At 43.3% G+C, this 23,282-nt stretch overlaps 1 protein-coding gene across 13 annotated transcripts in view; it reads right to left on the reverse strand.

Moving 5' to 3' along the window:
- STING1 (stimulator of interferon response cGAMP interactor 1) overlaps positions 1 to 23,282 on the reverse strand; it is a 216,052-nt gene that overhangs the window by 129,098 nt on the left and 63,672 nt on the right. For all 13 annotated transcript variants that reach the window (XR_014966642.1, XM_085617914.1, XM_085617910.1 and 10 more), the window contains one exon: positions 12,321 to 12,429. Coding sequence is in view for 12 of the 13 variants with exons in the window: in XM_085617914.1 (XP_085474040.1) it covers positions 12,321 to 12,429 (109 nt within the window). In the remaining variant the exon portion in view is untranslated. The remainder of the gene's footprint in view (positions 1 to 12,320; positions 12,430 to 23,282) is intronic.

Genomic DNA, 23,282 nt, shown 5'->3' on the forward strand with positions numbered 1-23,282 from the left:
TGCTTATGGGGTTCCTCAGGGGTCTACACTAAGCCCCATGCTTTTTAACATCTACGTACGACCCCTGGCCTCAATAGTGGAGAAGGCGGGACTATTTCTTTACTCTTATGCAGATGACACGCAGATCATCTTTTCTCTCTCCTCTAATAAGGAATGCTCTTCTTCTACACTTCAGGAGGGACTTGGTCGTGTTGCTGAATGGATGCAGGCTAACCTGTTAAAACTCAATGGTGATAAAACCGAGTTAGTCATACTGGGCAAAGATAAACATCTTTGGGGCCCTAATCACTGGCCCTTGGCAATGGGTCCGACACCTCAACCGGTTACGCATGTACGCAACCTGGGCTTCTTGCTGGACGATTCTTTATCGATGCGCCAACAAGTTGTCAGCATTTCAGCCACCTGTTTTACCATCTTAAGGTGGCTTCGAAAAATTCTCTGGCTTCTTCCCGTTCCAACAAGACGTACCGTGGTCCAAGCTCTTGTAACCTCTCACCTTGATTATGGCAATGTACTCTATCTGAGTTGCACACAAGAGGTACGTAAGAAGCTCCTGCTGGTGCAGAATTATGCCGGTCGGCTCCTTTGCAAGGCCCCGAAGAGATCTTCCATCAACCCTTGTTTGCGGGACTTACATTGGCTGCGTATAGAGAGCCGTATTAAATTCAAGGCTCTTTGCGTCATGTTTAAAATCAAACATGGTTCGGCACCTCAGTACTTGCGTTCACGGGTCCACCCTTACGTCCCTTCGCGCGCTCTTAGATCAGCCTCCCAGGGCAATTACGTGATCCCCAGATTCAAATTGGCGAGAATGGGGGGCTGCTCCTTTTCGCATCTGGCCCCTAAGCTTTGGAACTCCCTGCCTGTATCCCTAAAATGTCAATCCATTTTTACACAGTTCCGTAGGGGCCTGAAAACTTTGCTCTTCGCGCAGTAGACAATTATCTCAGTTAGCCTCCTTATTGTTGGCGCCGGGAGACCCCATGGTGGGTAGCTGTGCGCCTTATAAATAAAAAAAAAAAGATCCTGGTTGAAAATGTCTTCATCAATTTGGACATTGATAACTGGGATTAGTTACTACTAAAAACTTAGAAAGGTAGTAACATATTACAAACACAGCAGCTAGACTGTGTGTGGCAGGCAGAAATGTGATGCTGCCTCTGGAAAGATCTACACTAGCTGCCAGGCAAAAGAGAGGTTGTGTCCCGTAAAGAAATACCCTTCCTCTCATCCCTCCTGTTTAGCCACTTAGGGCCTCATGTAGGTAGCATACCAGTTACCACTTCTAAAATACCGAACGATACCGAATCGGTATTTTAGAAGTGGTAACTGGTATGTAGGTAATGAGTCGGTATTTTTTACCGAATCGTTACTAGTCGGTAATTACCGAATCGGTATTTACCGATTCGGTAATGAGGCATACCTTCCCATTGATGGGAAGGTATGCCTCATTACCGAATCGGTAAATACCGATTCGGTAATGGGGGGAACACATACAAGGGTGGCAGGGTGTCACATTGACACCCTGTTGCACCCCTGATTCGGCCATGTGTGCACATGTGGCACACATACATGCCCTAAGGGCATGTATGTATGCCACATTGCACACTGCTACGCGCGTGAAAATGCATTTACACATACATTCATTATTTACCACCAACTATAAGTTGGTGGTAAATACCGACTCTTAAACACACACACACACTCCCCCTACATCTCGATTTTGCTTTCGGAATTTACCGAATCGGTAAAATTACCGATTCGGAAAAGTTACCGATTCGGTAACATTACCGATTCGGTATTATTACCGAATCGGTAATTTTACCGATTCGGTAAATTCCGAAAGCAAAGTTTGTCCCCCTACATACCAATGGCCAAAATACCGGTCGGTAACGGTATAATTACCGAAAATCGGCCGTTACCGACCGGTATTTGGCTTCCTACATGAGGCCCAAAATGTTTAAAAAATGTACTGGGTCGAAGTGAACACAATGAGAAAGGGGACTGCTCAGCATTCAAGAAGCTAAACTTTGAAATAGAATCCATCAGCATCCTAAAACAGACTATATCAGCTGAACTACAGAAGGCATCTTGAAATGGAACAGAATTTTGCTATCTAAGTTTACAAGGCAGAAAGAGACTTTGGCATTCAACCAGGATAGTTAGGTGTCCTCTATTTCACATATACCCCACGGCAGAATGCTAGACTACCAAGATGCCTCGTTTAGTGTCCCTGCTGCACTCCAAACGTTTTGAATTAAAGAAATATACAGACAGAGACTTGGACAAATGTAGACTTGACACGATGGAAGTGAAAAGCCATTTCTGTGTATGTGTGTGTGTGTGAGAGAGAGATGAAATTAGTATAGGAATAATGTTTATTTCCTTAGCTGTTTTGATGAAGACAGTGATCAATTGTTACCCTTGGTGGTAATGATGGAGAAGAAATGGCTCCTAGGATAATGAAAAGCCTTGCTCCCTCCTAAGGAATGAGCAAGAGGATTGGGGCAAAAAAGAAAGTCATTCTGGAAAAAGGATGGGTTACTTTGAGGACAAGCACTCGTACAATGGTGGAATAACAATGCTGCAGACTGAGCTAACAGTTAAACTAGAGCTAGCAAAGTAAAAGGACCATTGAACTTGCACTGTATATGCAGCAAGCCAATGAGGGTTCTTCCTTTTACAGTGGAGCGCCACCAGGGATTTTTGAATGAGCAAAAACCGGTTGATTACAGTTTGCTGGAAGTAGAATGGAGGGTCTCTCAGTTTGTGAAGTAGCTCAGAGAAATGACCATCACAAGTCTCGTCACTCAATGGGGCAGTAGGCAGTTTGACATTGTTACAAGTAAGGCACTGGTATCTGTTTTTCTGTTATCTTATTACTTGCTCCTCAGATGGCAAACAAGGAAGCCCAATGGTGGTGCATGTGCCTCTGAAAGACCTCTCCACAGTTCAGCACTCTAACATGCAGAGCTCAAGGACTCGGGGCGCTCAGACCTTGAGGGGTGATAGCATGAAGAGAACTGACCTGGCTATCTTGTGTCGAGGTCTACCAATATGTTTCAATATGTACTATGTATCATGTATTCAAATATTGACACTCTGACTGGACCAAGGAAACAATACACCTAAAGCATCATAGAAACACTGTTCATATTTGATTCACTGTATTATTCAAGTCAAGTCAAGTCAAAACAGCTTTATTCGATTTTTAAAAGAAAAACCATAAAAGCATACATATAAAATAGTTCATTATTTACAAGAAGCAGTACAAATTAATAACAGTTAAAAAGATATCCTAATTCATGGAGATCCTAAATCTTATAATGGTTTTAAGAAATGTTGAAACAGAGAAAATGAGGAATTCATCATCCAGCAATTGCAGTTTAACCAAAGCCACTCTACATTGTCTCAGCCCTAGTTTTTTTAAAACGGGTCGGAGCAACCTTTTCCTAGGTTCTGAGTAATATTTGCAAAAAAGGATACAATGCAGAGACGATTGAACGGAAACCTCGTCACAGGGACAGGGAATAAGTTCCTTAGACCAACAATTCATCACAGGAAAAGTCACTAATCTAAAAAAGGCATCAACCCTAAATCGGGTTAGAAGCATTCGAGAATAGCAGCTAGGGACAAGATTCAAGTATGGCTGTATGCCTTGCTTCTGAATAAGTAAATGGTTAGCCATAACGGAGCTCTTACATTTCTCCAGCAACCAGCGTTTCTCTGACAGAAAGACCAGGCATAATTTCTTAAGTTTTTTTCTTGACAGTTCTGCCATGGTGTCTGGGGAATCAAAGAATTCCGGATGGCCCATCTCAACAAAGAAATTTTTTAGATATTTAAACCAGGAGATTTTTGGAGACCCATCTAAGCCAAGACAGTCCTTGATTATATCCCTGTTCAAGCCCGTCTCGGTGCCCGACCAAATTTTGTGCCACAACAGAATGGGCTCTAGGTTAATGAGGTCAGAGATATAAGGTACGCCCAGCTCTTGATGACAAACGTAAGAGCAAGTGGACCCAGGTACTGCCAGTAAAAAACGAAGAAAAACATTTTGACAGATCTGGATGGTCGAGGCGTTTCCTATACCCCAAATTCCTGCACCATACAGTGCGGTGGATACACATTTGGCTCTATAAATGTCCAACAGCACTGATACAGGACGACCCCCTACCTTATTAGAGAAATGTTTGACGGCTCCTATAGCTCGTGAGAAGGCTAATTTTCTTGATTCCCTTGCTGCTAGCCAAGTGCCCTTTTTATCAAAATTAAAACCCAGATAGGAGAAAGTGTTGACAATCGCAAGTTTTGTGTCGGATAAAAAAGAATTGCAGCGAAGGTTCTTCTTTTTTGTGCAGCACATAGTAAAAGTTTTGCTGATGTTGATCTTTAAACCCCTATTGCCCATGTACTCTGAGAATTTGCTAATCGATCTTTGTAGGCCGATTTGAGTCCGGGCCATAATTACAGCATCGTCTGCATATAAAAGAATGGGGATGTGGGAGTTGCCGATTTTTGGATAGTCCTGCTTATCTTCCAGGAGGTGAGATGCGACTGAGTTAATATATAGGTTAATATATAGGTTAAACAAAAAAGGAGCTAAAATGCAGCCTTGTCTCACGCCCTTTCCTATAAGGAATTTGGAAGAGCACTCCCCCTTATCTCCGAAACGAACCCTAGCACCCGCATCACGATATAATTCTCTGATAAAAATTAGAAGGTTTGGGTCCACACCCATGTCCTGCATGGTTAGCCAGAGTTTGTGTCGAACCACCTCTTGGTTTTGTTAGCCCCATGATGAAGAGGTTTTGTAAGTAGATTCCCAATTTCCGCAGAGATACTAAGGAAAGCATCGGTCACTTTTAAAGGATCGGCGCTCTCAATTAGACAAGTATTGAATTCATCTACCCTGGAGCGGATTAAAGTACCAAGAAAGGCCGCTGGTTCTACTTTGTCCCATTTTAAGGTATAACCATTCCTCCTGGCAAGCCGCAATCTATGGTTGTATAGATTCTGAACCGTAGAATCGGTGTTGCTTTTAGCCTTCGGAATGGCCAGGGACAAACTGAGGGGTAGATGATCACTCATTGCTACCTCGCGTAATTCAAACGAGCAAATATAGTCAGAATAGCGTTTAGATATAAGCAGGAAGTCAATGGTGGAGTTACATCCTCTGCCTATAAAAGTGGGGCTGAATGGGACTGATGGAGAACAAAGTTCGTTAGCAAAACCCAAATCCAAGGAGAAGAGTATGTCGTTTAGATTTTTTCCTAAAGGGGTGTGGGAAAAATGTGCAGAAGGAACGCCCTCCCTTTCCCCCAGGTCACATATGTTTTGATCACTGAGTGGACATAGCGTGTGATTAAAATCGCCAGTCCAAATAACACAGGTATCAGAGGAATCCTTGTCGTCCAAGTTTTTTAAGGATTCAATTAGTTCCTTAAGTGTTGAGGCCCACAGATCTTTCGGTATGTTGTTATAAAAATTTATCAGATCTATATGTAACTTTCCCCCAAGCGTGATGTGCAGAATTTGGTAAAAAGCAGAGGCTGGTGCAAAGGAGATTTTTATGTCTTTTACACAGTTGGAAACATAAGTGCATAGACCCCCTTTGTTTCTCCCTCTAGTGGTGGGTATTGCAGGAGTGTGATAAGTTCGATAGCCCATCATATGAATGGGATCAACCGTCCAACATTCCTGGAGGCAAATGAACGAAAACGTTTTCAAAAAAGTGATACAATTTGTGTCTCCTAGTCTGGAGGACAGACCTGCAATATTCCAAGACAAAAGGGTGAGATCAGAGCATGTGTCAGCCTCTTGCAAGGAAGGAGAAATTTCACAAGAAACAACATTGACAACCGGACCACTGTTTGGACTTAAGGGATAATTCGGAGTCTCTACCGTCATAAAGTTGCTAAAAGTAGTATCAGGATTAACCCGAGGGGGGACTATCAATTGTGCTGTCTGTGGATCAAATGGTTTTAACTCATCCTTATTTACAGCCTTCCCTACAAGTTCTGAGGCTGGGGGGTCATTAGGGGGCAGTCAATCAACCGCATCTAGGCAGCTGTACCTATTTGCGCATGAAAAAGACTCCAACCAGTCCTGGTCGGTTATAGCCATCCCGCCTCTTTCAAAGTTGCCGTTAGCTTTACCTCGCCCAACCTGAACCCACCAGTTGTTATTAGCTTGGGGAGGATAGAAATAAGCAAGTGGGAAAGGGGTAATGCTGGTAAAATGTAAGGAGGATCGTGTCTGTTGGATGTGTTTAACCACATGAGGGTTGCTAAAATTGATCACAATACAGTCCCCTGTTGTATCTTTATTTCTTCTGCCCACCCAACTAACTCTCCGCACAAACAGAATCTTTGCGTGGGTGCCAGGAGGGAGTGATCGGTTGTTATTGAGCCAATGCATTGTTTTGTTCTTTAGCTCGTGATATGACTCAGTAACATTAGCTCCAATACAAGGTACACCCGTCAAAACAATAACATATGGGTCGGATTCTGGTGGAAGATCTAGAATGGGTAGGTTATGTACGTTTTCATTGGGCAAAACCCTACTACTAAATTTCGCATTATTATTCTGTACCGTGTCGTTAGTAACTATTATATTAGCATCTGGGGATTTCTGCTGAGGTATTTCTGCTATAAGTTGATCTTTAGTGGCACTAATGCTGGTAGATTTTTCAGTGCAAGCAATAACCTCACCGGTTCTCCGGGATGTATCTAATGGCAGGGCCAAGTGAGGAATAGTCAGGAGAGGAGAGGTTTTCTCTATAGAGTTACTTGCAATATTAGCTGGTGCGGGGGATTTATTATGCTCTCTATGTAAATCTATCTTCATTAGTTGATTAATTTCAAGATTTGTTAGAGCAGTTTGTTCTATTTTTTTAAGGCACTCTTCTATCTTGATGAGCCTATCTAAAAACGGTCGGGTAGAGTTATCAAAAATTTCCCTTATTTTTGAGAGGAAACCCTCATCTATTTGCGTGGATTTGTTTGGGGTTACTTCAGACAGAGTTTGTTCGTTAGTCCCCAGAGAAAGATTAGACGGGAGTTTATCGTTTTTGGATTTGTTCGGTATAGATTTATTCCCCTTTTTACCACGCGGGGCAGCCTTTTGTTTTGGTTTGGCCCCTAGGGTTGAAGCAGGAAGGGGGGAGGTGATATCAGAGATGGCATGTGATTGAGCTCGAGTCGAAACACCGTCAGATTGAACATTCACAGCATCAGACAAGATGTCAGATCTGTTGGTATTTCTAGCAGTATTAGCCCTTATCCTTTCCAAGCTAGAGTCCATAGTTAAGTCAATACTACCCCCCTCGCTAATCGTACCATTATTTGTGCCAGAAATAGTATTATAAGGCGCAGGTGAAACAACTGTGGCAATAGTCCCTAAAGAAGAGCGTTTGGCAGTAAGCGAGTCCAACGAGAGACGACGCTCTGTTAAGTCAATTTCACGTTCTAAAATGTTGGCTGCCCTAACAATGAAATTGTCCAGAGTTCCAGCCAGAGTAGTATTGGTAGCGGTGCCCTTAGCCCTAGGCATTCTTTCTGCAAGTTCTGATATATATATCTCTCTCACTAAGAAGGCCGAGTTGCAGGGGGGGTGGCCCAGCCCAGTGTCTCCAGTCTCGAACGGCCTCAAACGGCCCGCTCTTTGCCCGGTCTTAGCCCCGTGCTAAGACCCGCGCGCGTCCCGCTGGCGCGTGAGGGCAAAATTATGTTTATAAAGGGAAAGGAAACGATGTTGGGGGAGGAGTCGGGAAGAGGACCAGGTGCGGATGATCAGCTTCCCGCACAGCACCCTGGTCCTCGCAGTCCCGGTTACGCCGGTCGCTCACCGTAAAACAAGCAACCAGCAACGTCCCCTCACCACAGCAGAGCACAGCACAGCACAGGGGGGCCAACAGCGTGGAGCGTAGAGTCAGGGCGTCAACAGGGCATCCACAATGACCCAGGCAGTGAACAGCAAAGTCCCGGTCCCTCGAGCGGCGCCCGCGCAGCGGGGGCCGCGAGGCGCGATGGAAGATCAAAAGGCTGGGGTAAGAATCCAGGCAGTCCTGGCAGTAACGAGCAGCACAAACCAGTTTCTCCAGCGGAGCCCGTAATGCAAGGGCTGCACCGCCTGATGAAGGTGTTGGGGGAGGAGTCGGGAAGAGGACCAGGTGCGGATGATCAGCTTCCCGCACAGCACCCTGGTCCTCGCAGTCCCGGTTACGCCGGTCGCTCACCGTAAAACAAGCAACCAGCAACGTCCCCTCACCACAGCAGAGCACAGCACAGCACAGGGGGGCCAACAGCGTGGAGCGTAGAGTCAGGGCGTCAACAGGGCATCCACAATGACCCAGGCAGTGAACAGCAAAGTCCCGGTCCCTCGAGCGGCGCCCGCGCAGCGGGGGCCGCGAGACGCGATGGAAGATCAAAAGGCTGGGGTAAGAATCCAGGCAGTCCTGGCAGTAACGAGCAGCACAAACCAGTTTCTCCAGCGGAGCCCCTGTATTATTCATATTTTTCTTATGCAGAGAGAACAGTTAATAGATAATGGTACATTAAAATGACTAAAGAAATTACATTTATACAATACAGATAATCCAAATCTAAGGAAGGTCCCATAAACAATCAATCATTCGCACCAATCAGAGTGAAACTATTATACATTTTTATAATAAGCCAGAGTGGCCTTTAAGCCAGTGTTTCCCAAAATGTGGGGAGGGGGGGAACTTACTGGTAGGTCAGCAACTGATTTTTTTGTTGATGACGGAAGTCCAAGCGATAAAGATGCCTTTAAATTCTGTATTTATCTTGTCACATTTTCTGCGCTTCATAGATAGAGGTCAAATGTCAGGCTGTGCCTTCTGACAAAGTGCTGCTTATTTTTAGGTCTCGCGCCTAGCGTTGCACTGCGCAGTAGTGCTCGCGCAGCGAGAGTCCTTTTGTCCGAGGTTCAGATATGGACCTTGGAATCGTGTGTTTTTGTTTTGCCTTCTATTATTGGGCTTTTAGTGGCTGTATTTTTTAGACAGAGCACGCAATAGGCCAAAGGCGGGCGCATCGCTCCGCCCATGGCCTATTGGTGTCTGTTACGCGCACTAAAGCCTATCTGGTTTCAATTATCGTGCCCAGACAAGGGCGCGATAATTGAAAGCATATGGCTGTCTGTGGTGCGCGCGCGCGCACCATTGGCGGCTGTCTCTGCTTCCAAAAGCGATTGCTTTCAGTTTTGCGATCGCTTTACTTGTGGCTTTGCTTTCAGTTTTGCGATCACTTTACTTGTGGCTTTGCGGCTGCCATACAGTTTGTTGCTTAATTGGGAGGAATGCGTGGCAAATCTTTACGCGGTTACAAGGTAAAATAAATGAAGGCGGTTACAAGGCAAAGTAAATGAAAATGCGCAGCAAATATTTACGCGGTTACAAGGTAAAATCAATGAAGGCGGTTACAAGGTAAAAAAAATGAAAAATGCGTGGCAAATATTTACGCGGTTACAAGGTAAACAATGCGTGCCTAATAATTGCCTAATAATTGCACTATACTTCTCTTTTTCTAATGTCGCGTCAGGCTTATTAAAATAATTGACTGTATCTGCTTAGCTACAAAACAAGGACTCGTTGGGGCTAAGTCGTCATACCTTCTGACTGGACTGAAAACGTGTGATTTTGGATAGAGTTCTTTCTCTTTCCGTTACCCGATTCCCTTAAGTTGTGTGTGTGTGTGTGTGTGTGTGTGTGTGTGTGGTTGTGTGGGTGGCTGTGTGTGTGTGTGGTTGTGTGTGTGCTTGTGTGTGTGTGCTTGTGGTTGTGTGTGTGGCTGTGTGTGTGTGGTTGTGTGTGAGTGTGGTTGGGTGTGGTTGTGTGTGTGTTGTGTGTGTGGTTGTGTGTGTGGTTGTGTGTGGTTGTGTGTGGTTGTGTGTGTGGTTGTGTGTGTTTGTGTGGTTGTGTATGCGTGTGGTTGTATGTGTGGTTGTGTGTGTGGTTGTGTGTGTGTGGTTGTGTGGTTGGGTGTAGTTGTGTGTGTGTGGTTGTGGTTGTGTGTGGTTGTGGGTGTGTGGTTGTGTGTGCATGGTTGTGTGTGTGGTTGTGTGTATATTGTGTTTGTGGTTGTGTGTGCGGTTGTGTGTGTGGTTTTGTGTGTGGTTGTGTGTGTGTGCTTGTGTGTGTGTGGTTGTGTGTGTGTGTGTGTGTGTGGTTGTGTGTGTTTGTGGTTGTGGTTGTGTGTGTGGTTGTGGTGGTTATGTGTGTGGATGTGGTGGTTGCGTGTGTGGTTGTGTGTGTGTGGTTGTGGGTGTGTGTGTGTTGTGTTTGTGGTTGTGTGTGTGGTTGTGTGTGTGTGGTTGTGTGTGTGTGGTTGTGTGATTACACATCACATAATTACACTGTATTCAATACAACATAAATACACTCCACATACCACTCAGTACTACATAATTGCACGTCACATAATTTTTCCCTCTGATATTATCTCTCTTTTCCTCCCTTCCTGTGTCACACCTCGGCTGCCCCTATTAACTTCTGGTGGGGACTCTCCTTTTTAAGCGCCAGGATATCCGTCGGGTGATAGAGCGGTATATATGCACCTCATTACATTACATTACATAATTACTCTCTACTTAATGCAAGATAAATACACTCCCCACAATACCACTCTGTGCCACATAATAACACAACACATAATCACACTGTACTCAATGCAACATAAATACACACCTTTCACTCAAGTTCGTGGTATATAAAAAAAAATTTAAAAAACAATTGCGATGCAATAGGTCTCACATTACTGAATCTTTGAGCTGCTACTGGTGTTGCATTATTATTAGCAATGCCAACCGCTCAAACTTTAATAATGCGAGACCTATTGCATTGAAAATGCTTGTTTAACAAGGGACTGGTGTTTACAAACTTCTGTCACTTTGCTGTTAGAGGAAGTAAAGTGAATTATGTGACAGTCTTACGGAGGTACAGAAAGTGTGAAAATAAGGACTGTAGGGTGTCATTTTTTGCAACATAAGACAAAATATAAATACCTGTAAATGAACTGTACACATTCAGCAGTAAGGAGAGCAAAAATGAAGGGCACTTTTTAATAATTCTTAAGTATTATGGAAACAAAGATTTTAACGGGACCAAAACAAATCAAGACACTTTACTTGGTGATGTGCAGATGATAAATATTCACTGAAACACGATTTCCACACATTACCATCTGTGTGCACTAGAGTTTTATCACTAAAACTGTACGTCGGTGCAAATTTTGTGGCCATTTCGATGGAAAAGGTGCTGTCTGTAAGTAAGTGTGCTACCACACAATGCTATAATTATATTTAAAAAAATCACCGGCCTCTTGTCCATTTAAGTTAGGTGAGTCGTGCACGTTTGATTTTCTAAAAATTGGGTCGTGGTCCTAAACGTTTGGGAAGCACTGCTTTAAGTAATACCTTGCAATCCTTGTTGCTTCCAACCAGTTTAAAGGTGGATCTAGCCCCACATACAACTAAGACCACATTACCAGATACAGGTATTGTTTTGTAGTTGTATCTGTATAGCACTTCATACCCCTGTTAGCAGAAGGGCAGCACACTGCATGAAGGATGAGTACTTGGTTGAAGCAGGGTTGAATTGCACTGTGGCTTTAAAGACGTGTTTTGGTTTTGCCTTGGCACCCTGTGCCTTGGCATAAAGTGGGAAAGGAGAAATGAGGAATAGAGAGGTCTCTGTAGTGTCCACTCAGGAGAGACATAGAAGCAGCCCCTGGCACTCGCAAGCACTAGATACAGGAAGTCGTGGCAGGCAATGTGTGTATTCATCCCAGCTGTAACAGGCACATACTATGGACTAGCAGCCAGAGGAACTGAAATATAGGTTCCCCCTATTGGTAGCAGTTCAGTGTCCCAAAGGCAGGCCCTGTGTCCAGGCCGATAGGGTAAATTGCTCAATCAAGTCCACTCTGGAGTGACAGAGGAGTAACCCATAGGCATCCAGTGGGTACACGAAACACAGGTAAATGCAATATAGGCCCCCATTAGAGCAGCAGTTTAGAAACCCACAGGCACGAACTGCATGCAGGCAACCAGGGTAAATGTTCCAGAACATCCACCTAGTAGGGACAGATGAGCAACCTACAGGCATGCCCTTGTTGCAGGCAGTCAGTTACAGATATCACAGGGCAATGCCCTATATCTCCCAAATCCTTCTACCCCTGCTGAAAGCCGATGTCATTTTACAATGCATAACAATATAGAAATTTCTGTGCATGCTATACCTTTTTCGGCATATTTACTACAAAGAAATACTAAAATGATAATGTATATTTACTTACCTGGCAGAATAATTTTCAAATATCCAATATAATAAGACCAAGCTAGTCCATGCGCAACATTTAATTTATTCTTTTCACAGATTTCGGAAATGTCCACTTGTGTGAGAGTCTATAGAGGTGAAACAGACAATCAATCAAAAACAGAAAACATAATCCTCAGAAAAATGTTCACAGATTTTATCGCAATCAATACAGTTCAACGTGCGAAAAGAAAAACTAAGGAGGGCAGTGATTGCTTAATTTGAGCCTGTAGTCGCCGGTGTAGGCCACTGTTACATATGTTTGGGGACCGGCACTTATTTTTCCGCATTTACTGTTACCAAAAGAGGAAAGACGGAGGAAGAGAAAGAAAAACCGTCACAAAAGAAGAAAGTTGTGACCAATTACAGATATTGGATTAAAGAGGCCTGAGGTGAATTGAAGACTACACAGCTTTGGTATTCAGCGCGCCAGCATTTAATAGCGCTTGCCACTGGCTTCTTAACAGAACCTGGGGCACCGGCACTCATTCATTTACAAATTAAGCACCGAAGGAGGGCCTGTATCAAGTCTTAATATCATTCATTTTGAGGAAGAGCACAGCAGGGATTTCAAAGTTGATGTGCTATTCTATCACACTCATACCTTAAGCCTGTGTAAGTGCTCTAGAAAGATGACTGACCAAGAGTAGGTCTATGCAACATGAGTGTATATGTTACTCATGGCTGCATAACACACACTCATACATTTTAGTTTGTGTAAGAAATGTTGTCTCCGGTTCAGGGAGAGCGAGTACTGATGAGATTTGTGACTGAGCTCCCATGATGCCCAAACCAAAGGACTAGAAGGTTAGTCACCTTTGGTGGTCTGATCTGGGCATAGGGGTACTACCTTGCCACAAGAAAATTACAGGCCACTTGTTCATATTTTAATAGTCTGCAAAGGACTGGACGTGACACTTAAATAGAACTTCATATAAAATCACCTGTATTCATTAGGAATTTGATTTTCTGTTTTTGTTTACTTTTCTGATCAGTCAGGCATCATTAACCCCTTGCATGCCCGCCCCTTTCCCCGCCCAGTGCCGCGCCTTCCATTAGCGGGCGGAGTTCATGACGAGCTGGACTCGTCATGGGCACAGCGCCACCGCAGCCCATGACGAGTCCAGCTCGTCATGGGCACTGAAGGGGTTAAGGCAGCTGTAGAGTACGTTTTAATGTGATTTATTTGTATGTTTGCTGTTTCAAGTATGTACTACTGATAATGGGGGAAACTACCGGCTTTTGGTTATTTTCCTAATTTTTAGGTCGAGCATTCGAGACCTCTTGTATATACTTTAGTATATACTTATTATATACTTATATGTGTATGTACTTTGTGGGCTCTGGAGATCAGCACTAGGACTTGTCTGCTTTCGCTTAGGCACTTTTGTTTCTGACTCTATTTAACTGCAGTGGCGGCTGGTGACATTTGAAAGTGGTGAGGCGTAAAATTATTGTCCTAATGCTGCGCAACGAGCGAGCGTAGTGAGGGGGGGAGGGCGCATACTGATTATTACGTAATAGAAGCTCTGTAATTTACAGCACTAAAAACGGCAAACAGTAGTAGACTGTAGCATAGAAAAACATGCAGATTTGACTGTAACCAAATGTCAGCAGTGTTAAGTATTGTCGTAATATATAGGAATATGTGAAAGTGTGCGCTGTCCCCTCACCCAGCAAAACTTATGTTTGCATTTCACAATGTGTTGCCTGAAGCTTGGACGCCTCTAATGCACAAAAACTAGAACGTGAAAAGAAAAGGAAATATGTCAAACTAAGAGCCTGACTTTGCGTCTCCAGTTCAGTAAATGAATTACACACTGTCTGTGAATGCCAGGCTCTCTCTGCTTTTTTTCGTAAATTGTTTTCAGCACCTGTCTCACTAACAAGAACGAGGGAGGAAAATAGTTGCGGCCTCGGTGCACCCACGGCTGCGGGCATGCAGTGAAATTACAAATTGGAACTAGCGAGCACGAGTTAGGGAATCCTACACCAAGAAAGGCTGCGCGGGCCAAATTCTACAGTTGACACGAACACTCACTCCTTCCGCTTTACACCATATATACAGTACTATCACTCATGTAAAACATACGAAAACGAAAAATGTCACTGCGGCGAAGACTATGCAATCAAAACTACATGTCCACAGACAACCAAGGGCAGGTCAAACGTCAAGAACAAGGCGACATGCAGCCTCAGCACAACATGAAAACACCATTAGCCAAGTCTGGCTGCCTCTGTGGGACGTGCCTCGAAGCCTGTGCCGAAAATAGATAATGATACGAAAGCGATGAGTTCGGTAAGCAGTCATTTCCTCCCGCTACGCCTCCCACTTTTCCTTTCACTTGGGAATTTTATTGTGATGTGCTTATAGGTTTATGGTGTAGCTACAGTTGGGACAATGGGGCGATATCCCAAATTAATGCCCTGCTATTAATTGGATAATCTGAAGGACGACCTCTGTAACTCCCTAAATCTTGCAATACTAAAAGTTGTGTACAGTCGTGGCTCGCGGTGGGGGGGGTCGCGAACGGGGGGGAATGAAATATTTAAAAGAAAAACTTACCTCACAGCCGGTCCACGGGTCCACGCCACCTCTCAGACCTCTGATCCCCTGGGCGCCTTCACTAACGGTACTGGATTGGCTGAGGGCACAGCTTACGCTACGCCCGCAGCCTGCCCATTAGGAGACCGAGGGGCTCCTAATGGGCATGCGCAAGGCAGTAAAAACACAAGTACGCATGACTGGGCACGGGCTAAAAATTAATCTCCATGCCCACTCATGCGCACTTGTGCTGCCTTTCCCTGGCTTGTGACAATGCATGTCAGTAAACATGACGCCGGACCGCCCACGGTCCGACGTCATGCTGACTGACATGCATTGTCAGTTAATTCTCCCCACCCTCGGCGTCTCTGAACTTAAGTAAACTAAGTTCAGAGACACCGAGGGAGCTGCGGGCGCGGGCGGGTGAGCGGAGCGGGGGGGCTACGCCCCAACGCCCCAATGGACGATCCGCGCCTGTTTAACTGTCTTGATAGAAAACAACCAGCAGAGGTCAATACAATACCAGAATTGCTTTCTGCTGCGGGACTTTCTTTTTTGGATTTTTCTGGCAACAGCCTCTATTTAACCCTTTTACCGTGGCACAAATTCCGCCGCGGAGTGGACGTGGATCGGACGGCCCCCGTCATCCTCCACACGCACCCACTGTGTTGTCGGACGGCCAGGGGCCGTCCGACGTATCGAACAGGTTAACTTTCTTGATAGAAAACGACCAGCAGAGGTCAGTAAAATACCAGAATCACTTTAGCATTCTCTAGATTCCCATCCATAGAAATTGTCTTCCACGAGCACCAGTAGACAATAATATTCAAATCTTGTATTTTCAGTGATATGACCTCCAAAGGCCCTGATTTTATATTAAAAACAGAGCTTTGGATAATACAATTTCCCGCTGAAAGGCAATATTTCTCTCCATGTGTTCCCATACCTGGCGTGTCACACAGTTTGGTGCTTACTTTCCCTACATGTTAAAGAACAGTAAATGTTTCAGCACCCAGGCTAATGTGCTGCATAGCTAAATACATATAAGGTCCCAAAGGCGAGACCGATTGCATTGCAAATGCTTGTGGTACTGGTCAGGACTTTAAAATACCAGTCCTGGCAGTAGAAAAATGCCCAGCTGGCAACCCTATCTGGTCAACAAGGCAACCCCAAAATAAATGTATTAGGTGTTGTACAAACAAAACAACAAAACATGAATCACAGTTAAAGAAACAAAGAGGTTCATGGTCCAAACCATGTGCAACTACAGAGATAACAAGCATTAGCAAAACTAGTAAGTCTGGATTTAATCTGAAAACGCATGCACACGCAGACATGCAGAAGTAAAGTTTACATCCCTTAGCATATGAAGGGAAGTTTTTTGGGCTTTGCCAATACTCAATAGTGTTGGTACTGGAAATTATGTTGGTGGTGATTGCCTTGGTAGTACAGGTGTTGGAGGCTGTGTTAACAGTATTGGCGAGAGTATTGTTTGTGTGGCATCCTTGGTATTAAGATTGGTAGTGTGTGGTTTGTTGTTGGTGATGTTATTGGTGATGGTGGTATTAGAGGTGGCAGCACTATTGGTGTTGGTTTTAATATGGTAATAGTATTGTGGTGGTGGAATTGGTGGAATAGCAGAGGTAGAGATGAGGGTTTTGGCCAAGGTGGTATTGAAGTGATATAGGTTCTGGATGTGAAACTCAGAATTTAAAACGTAACACCATAATTGGGGGTTGGCTTTACTAATAAGAATTGATTTCTACCCAAGTGAATCCTTTTTGCAACATTAGGATAATGAAAGACTAGGGGAAAAATAACGTTCTAATATATACCTTGCAGTTTGCATGCAGCTCTTTGTTGATAGTTAATAGCTCACTCTTCTAGATTAGAATTTAAAGTTATAAACTGCAAATAACAAAAGGGGCTCTCTCACAGAAGCAGTAATGCACTGACCTGTTTACATTTTATGCACTTTGTGATCTGCATGGTACACGTGCTTTGCAGCAGGTGAGTTAACGTCCTGCACTACTTTATGATGCGTCAAAACTTCCACTGGACAAAACTCTGATCTCTCTGCAGCAGGTGCATCAATCACCAGAGTTATCTTGACATTTTTATGGTTGCCTGAAAATTGCTGGAGGCAAGGAACGGGGCAGAAGGTGCTCTTAAAACCATATTGTACTTGAAGTAAAGTGCACCCCCTAACACCCACCTCCCCCCCCCCCCCCCCCCCCAGGGGGTGGTGGCACCGATCGCACAGCCCTAGAGCTGGCCTAGGTAAAGCAAGTCAAAAGTACAACCATAACCAAATCTGGGCAGAACAGCACAGGAGACAGTAGTGCACCCCATACAAAGTTGAATTGTAAGAGAATACATGGGCCTTCTAAAATATCCTCATAAAAGTCCCAAAAGAAACACACTCAGGGACGCAAGTGCACATGCCATGTGAGCATGAAAGTACCCCAGACAACAGCAGTGTCCCTTTAAAATATGCAGTGCTCTGAGGCCACAGTATATTAATGTTGCAAAGTGATAAAAGCATCATATGCATTCTGGCTGAAAAGTAAAGATAAATCATGGCCCTTAGCAACATAGCATCAAGTGTATTTATGTTTGCCTTTTTATGTAGCACCAGCTAGAACACTTTCCAATAGAAACAGCTCATAAAATAAGGGATTCAAATGATATTATATGAAGAGGTTGTGGCACTATAAGTAGACAAAGAGCATTAACGAACAAGTATCTTACCTTCAGTAACGCTTTTTCTGGAATAGGCTCTTTGCAACCGTAGATTCCTCACCATTTAAATATTCCCCTGCTGTCAAACTGGATCCGGAAACTTTTCAGCAGTACCTCTGCGCGCTGCTAGGTTTCAATGTTTCAGCTCCGCACTGACGCCCTTCCGCTACATAAATGACGTGCAGAGCCCATATAGGCGCCACTTCTGTGCTCTGATGTCAGTTACATTCAAGCCTGTGTGTGCCCCGACACAGAGCTTCAACAGCAAATTGGCTTTGACCAGTGTGCAGGTTCCTAAACTTGGGATCTTATTAATGGATAGAGTACAATTCACAGAACCGGGAGGATGGGAGGGTCAGTAAGGCATCGGCGGTTCGAAAGAGTCTCCATTAGAAGGATTATGTTACCCTGTAAGCATCTGTTCTTGCCATGTAGTGCTATAGAGTCACATGATTTGCATAAGTCTGCCATCTAGTGTTGGGCTCGGATAATTACAAGTTGTTTTTGTTCCAAGAATTTTTCTTTGAGTTACGAGGCTGTGTGACTCCTCCTCTTGGTGATACTGTGCATGGTCATCGGCTCCATTTCCAGATTATTTTGCCGTAGATGGGTGAGAATGGAGTAAAAATATGTATAAGTAATATGATGTAAGTATGTAAAGTACATAAATGTAACCTACCAAGGGTTTTTGGGGAGGAGGAATGGCGCATGTGAATCTACAGCACTACATGCCAAGAACAGATGCTTACAGGAAATGTAACATAATCTGTTCGAAGCATGTGTGCTGTCGATACACTTGCTTTGCATAGACTGCAAAGCAGTCCCTCTCCCTAGACAGTGGTTAAACTGTGGGGGTTGCAGTTGTTTGAAAAAGAGTACTTAAAACTGCTTGGCCAACATTGGCTTGTTGACGTGCAAAGACATCCACACAATAATGTTTTTTGATTGTATATGGAGTGGACCATGTTGCTGCTTTGCAAATACCAGCAATAGGAATGTTCCCTAAAAAAGACATAGAAGCTTCTACTTTTCTAGTGGAGTGAGTTTTAGGTGGAACGGGTAAAAACTTTAACATAGCAAGTTTGGATGCATTTGACTATTCATCTTGAAATTCCAGATTTAGAAATTGCCTTTCCTATGTGAGGAGATGTTAAGGCAATAAAACATTGCATAGTCTTTCTGAATGTTTTGGTCCTGTCAATATTGTATTGTAATTGCATTTATATAGCGCTTAATACCCATAACGAAGTGTCAAAGCGCTTTTTTCGGCAAGTAGCACGCTACTCCGGAACCCATAAAGGATTAATGCTGAATTAGTATAGTGAAATATGAAAGTAATTTGAGTGGTGGATATTAGTCAGTTATTTAGATTGAGAAAGATAGAGGAGGGATAGAAGAGGGAAAACGGTTTGCATTTATATATCGCTTGTTACCCCTAATGGGGTGTTGAAGCGCTTTTTTGGCGAGTAGCACGCTACTCGGGAACCCAGAAAAGTATTAGTGATTAATTAGTATAGTGAAATATGAAAGGAATTTGAGTGGTGGATATGTTAGTCAGTTACTTGGATTGAGAAGGGTAGCGGAGGGATAGAAGAGGGAAAAACGTTTGCATATATATAGCGCTTGTTACCTCTGATGGAGTGTTGAAGCACTTTTTTTGCAGGTAGCGCGCTACTCCGGAACCCATAAAGGGTTAGAGGTGAATTAGTATAGTATAATACATCAGAGCTCTTTTAACATCTAAAGTATGTAAAGGTCTCTCTGCAACACCTACGAGGCCTACACTGGCTCCCCGTCGAGAAGAGGGTCACTTTCAAACTCCTCACCCATGCCTACAAATCCCTCCACAACATCGGACCCAAATACCTCAATGGGAGAGTATCCTTCTCTGTACCCAAGAGGAACCTCCGCTCCGCTGACCTTGCCCTGGCAGAGGTCCCCTGCATCCGCAGAAACAGGACTGGCGGGAGAGCCTTCTCTCACATCGCAGCCAAAACCTGGAACACGCTCCCTGTGGACATCAGACGCTCCCCGACCCTGCACACGTTCAGGAAGGACCTCAAGACCTGGCTCTTCGACTAATCCGGAGCCGCCGCCTCCCTCCTCCCCCAGCGCCTTGAGACCCTCACGGGGGTGAGTAGCGCGCTATATAAACCCCTGATTGATTGATTGAACTGAATCTGATTGCAGAAAGAAAACAGGTAATTCTATTGATAATTAATATGAAAGTTGGAAACCACTGTTGGAAGGAATTTAGGGTTTATTCTAAGTACTACCTTGTCCCTTTGAAGTTGGAAGAAAGCTTCCTTAAGGGTTAATGTCTGAATTTCACTGTCTCTTCTAAGTGAAGTAATAACAATTAAAAATGCTAATTTCCAGGATACATATTGCAATTGACAAGAGTGGAGTGGTTCAAATGGAGGCCCCCTAAGTCCTGTTAGTATGAAGTTTAAGTTCCATGCTGGTGCAGGTGGAAGTCTGGGAGGAATGATTCTTTTAAGTCCCTCCATAAAAGCTTTGAAAACAGGTATTTTAAATAATGACAAATATTATAATTAAGGCTCCCTGTTTTCCGTTTTTACGGATTTTTACATATATATACAGACAGAAAACAATGTGTTTTCTGTCTGCATTTATTTTTAATAGTGGATAAATACAGAAAATTGTGCTTCTTCTAAGTGACTCTCCGTGCTGTCTTTCATGAATTATAGACCAGCAGCTTAACAAATGGACAGCATGGGAAATTGAAAAACAGGATGAAATTCTTTAAATAGCAGCATATGTCAACATATATTCTTGGTATAATGCTAGTATTTTCCAGTGGATGAACTGTTATGCAAAATTTGGCAGCTTAAATAGCTAAAACACGACAGACATCAAAGTATGAGTGCGCGTTTATCAGTTAAATAGATATGGAAATGTACAGTTTTACAACTTCATTCATACGCAAAACACAAAATAAATATAGACAAATACATATGGATAAATACAGACGGAAATGGCCAAAAAATAAATACCATAAAACTGGGAACCCTAATTATAATATATAGCTGCCAGGTGTAATCGTATTGAAGTACAGGCCAACACTGTGGTTTGCAAATCCAATAAGTAAGTAATTATTGGTTGTACTTTTACATTGAGTGGCTAAATGTTTTGCTTCTGACAGTATATAACAAATCTTTTCCGTTTAGCTGCACAACATTGCCTTGTGGTAGGTTTGCGAGCTTCTTTAAGAATGTCCACACATTGCTGTGGTAAGTTTAAGTACCCAAATTCTGAGACTTCGGGAGCCAGGTTCAATTGTTCTTTTGTTCTGTGTGAGAAGATCCGGGTTGAGGTGAAGCTTCTGGTGTGGGACTAGGGAGAGCTACAACAGTGTTGAAAAACCATGGTTGGCGAGCCCATGTTGGTGCTATAAGTATCATTGTAAGAGATGTGTGTCTAAGTTTCCTGACCACTAATGGATGTAGTGGGAGAGGAGGAAAAGCATATGAAAATATCCTGCACCAGTTCATCCATAGAGCATTACCCTTGGACAGTTGTATTGGGTACCTGCTTGCAAAGTTACGGCATTTTGTATTTTCTGGGGTTGCGACAGATCTATTTGTGGAAACCCCCATCTTTGAAAGTATGGTAGTTCAGGCCTAGAAATTGTAGAAATGTTTTGGCTGGGATGTGAGTCCCAGTTTGAAACTGTTGAATTAATGGTACTATGCTGGTTATTCTTTCTGTATTTGGATATGCCAACGCTGATTGTGTGTTGAGCATGGCTCCTAGATATTACTGTATTGTAGCTGGTTGTAGATGTGACTTTTGTAGGTTGATGGTAAACCCCTAAATAATGTAGTACGGGTAGGGTTTGTTGAGTGTTTTGTTTGCAAAGGCATAGGCTGTTTGCTTTTATTAATCAGTCGTCTAAATATGGAAAGACATGGATTTTGTGTCTGAGGAGATGTGCTGCTACTACCGCTAGACATTTTGTGAATACCTGTGGTGCAGTGGTAATTCCAAAAGGAAGAACTTTTAATTGAGAATGGTTTCCTTAGAATTGAAATCTTAGATATTTTCTGTGCGCGGGATGGATAGGTATAAGGAAGTAGGCATTATTTAAGTCTAAGGCAGCCATGAAATATCTTTTTTGTTGCAAAGGAATGATTTCATAAAGAGTGACCATATGGAAGTGTTCTAATATGATGTAAAGAATCAGTGGTCTGAAGTCGAGAATGGGTCGTCCTGTTCCCTGATACACTTTTTTTTTAGAACTGGTTCGATTGCTCCTTCTTGTAATAGAGCTGTTATTTCCTGTTGTAGTAGATAGTGATGTTGTATTGATAGTTGGTGTTTGCGAGGTGGAATATTTGGAGGAGTTGTAATGCGCTCCAGACAGTAACAATTTTGGATAATATCCAACACCCATTGATCTGTTGTGATTGATTGATTTCCATGTTGAGAGAAAGGTTTTAGGACAACCCGACAGGTGTCCAATGGTCTGGGGAAATGAAGTAATTGTTTGGTGTTGTTTGAGGTACAGGTATTATTCCCGCAACTCTTCCTTTAAAATTGCCACTCTTTTGGAGCTGAGCTCGAAGGCAGGGCTTCTCAGTCAGTTTTTCAGTGGGCGCCATGGCTTTTTTGCAGTGGTGGACCGTATGTAGTCTTTTCGGACAGAGCGGAATCTTTCGGCTTTGGTTCAGGGGTAAAAGTCCTCACTGTCCGATACTTGTGTGCTGGCTGGAGGGTGGCTGAGTCCTAGTCGAAGTCGGACTGGGAATCGGAATTGTGTATTGATTTAGATTCCTCGTGTGATAACCTTTAACTCCTTAACTACTGGATAAACCCCCCGCAAATGCTTGTTTGGCTATTTGAGGTAGTTCACTCTTAGGACTCCACTACTTTTTTTTCACATACGGTATCCACGCCCAATTTGCGTCCTTTATTTCCAATATCCTGGTGATTCTAAAGGTACTCTGGGTTTGTGGAATCCCCTGGAGGGAACTGAGAAAATAGGTAAAATATAGCTAAACCTTGAGTTTTTGTGGAAAAATAGGAAAAAAGTTCTCTGGATAAAAGTGCCTTTGCTTTTTCCTAAAAATGGCATCCACAAACGTTTTGCTGTGCTAATTTCACCGTCTTCCCAGCTTTCAGGAACATGCAGAGTTGAATTTAAAAAACGAATTGGTTACCACAGTTTTTGCATCTTTCAAAGAGGTAGCCGATTTTTCCTACTTTTTGTGCTCTTAACCTATTTTCAATTTGTGGTGGAAACCAGTGTGAAACCCATGGGTGATCCATGAAAGCTATCGATTTCTGAAAAGTAGACAACATTTGGAATTCATCAAGGAGTCATATGCGTATATCCCTCAAAGTTTTCCCAAAGAAACTAACTGCTGAAATAAAGAAATATAAAAAATTAGTCGGACAAAATGGCTATTTGTGACATGGTTTTCGTCAGTAACGTTTTGTCACAATGCCTGATTTACAAAAGCAATATATCATTACGTCTACTATACCCTTCTGGTTATGGGATATAGGGTTTGTCGGTGCTCCAAGAACTCAAGGTACCCAGAGCCAACAACTGAGGTACACCTTACAATGATTTTTCAAAGGGTACAGAGTATAGACTAATTCATATGGTGAAAAATGTAGATTGAAAAA

The sequence above is a fragment of the Triturus cristatus genome, chromosome 7 (assembly GCF_964204655.1).
Source record: "Triturus cristatus chromosome 7, aTriCri1.1, whole genome shotgun sequence".
Taxonomy (NCBI): domain Eukaryota; kingdom Metazoa; phylum Chordata; class Amphibia; order Caudata; family Salamandridae; genus Triturus; species Triturus cristatus.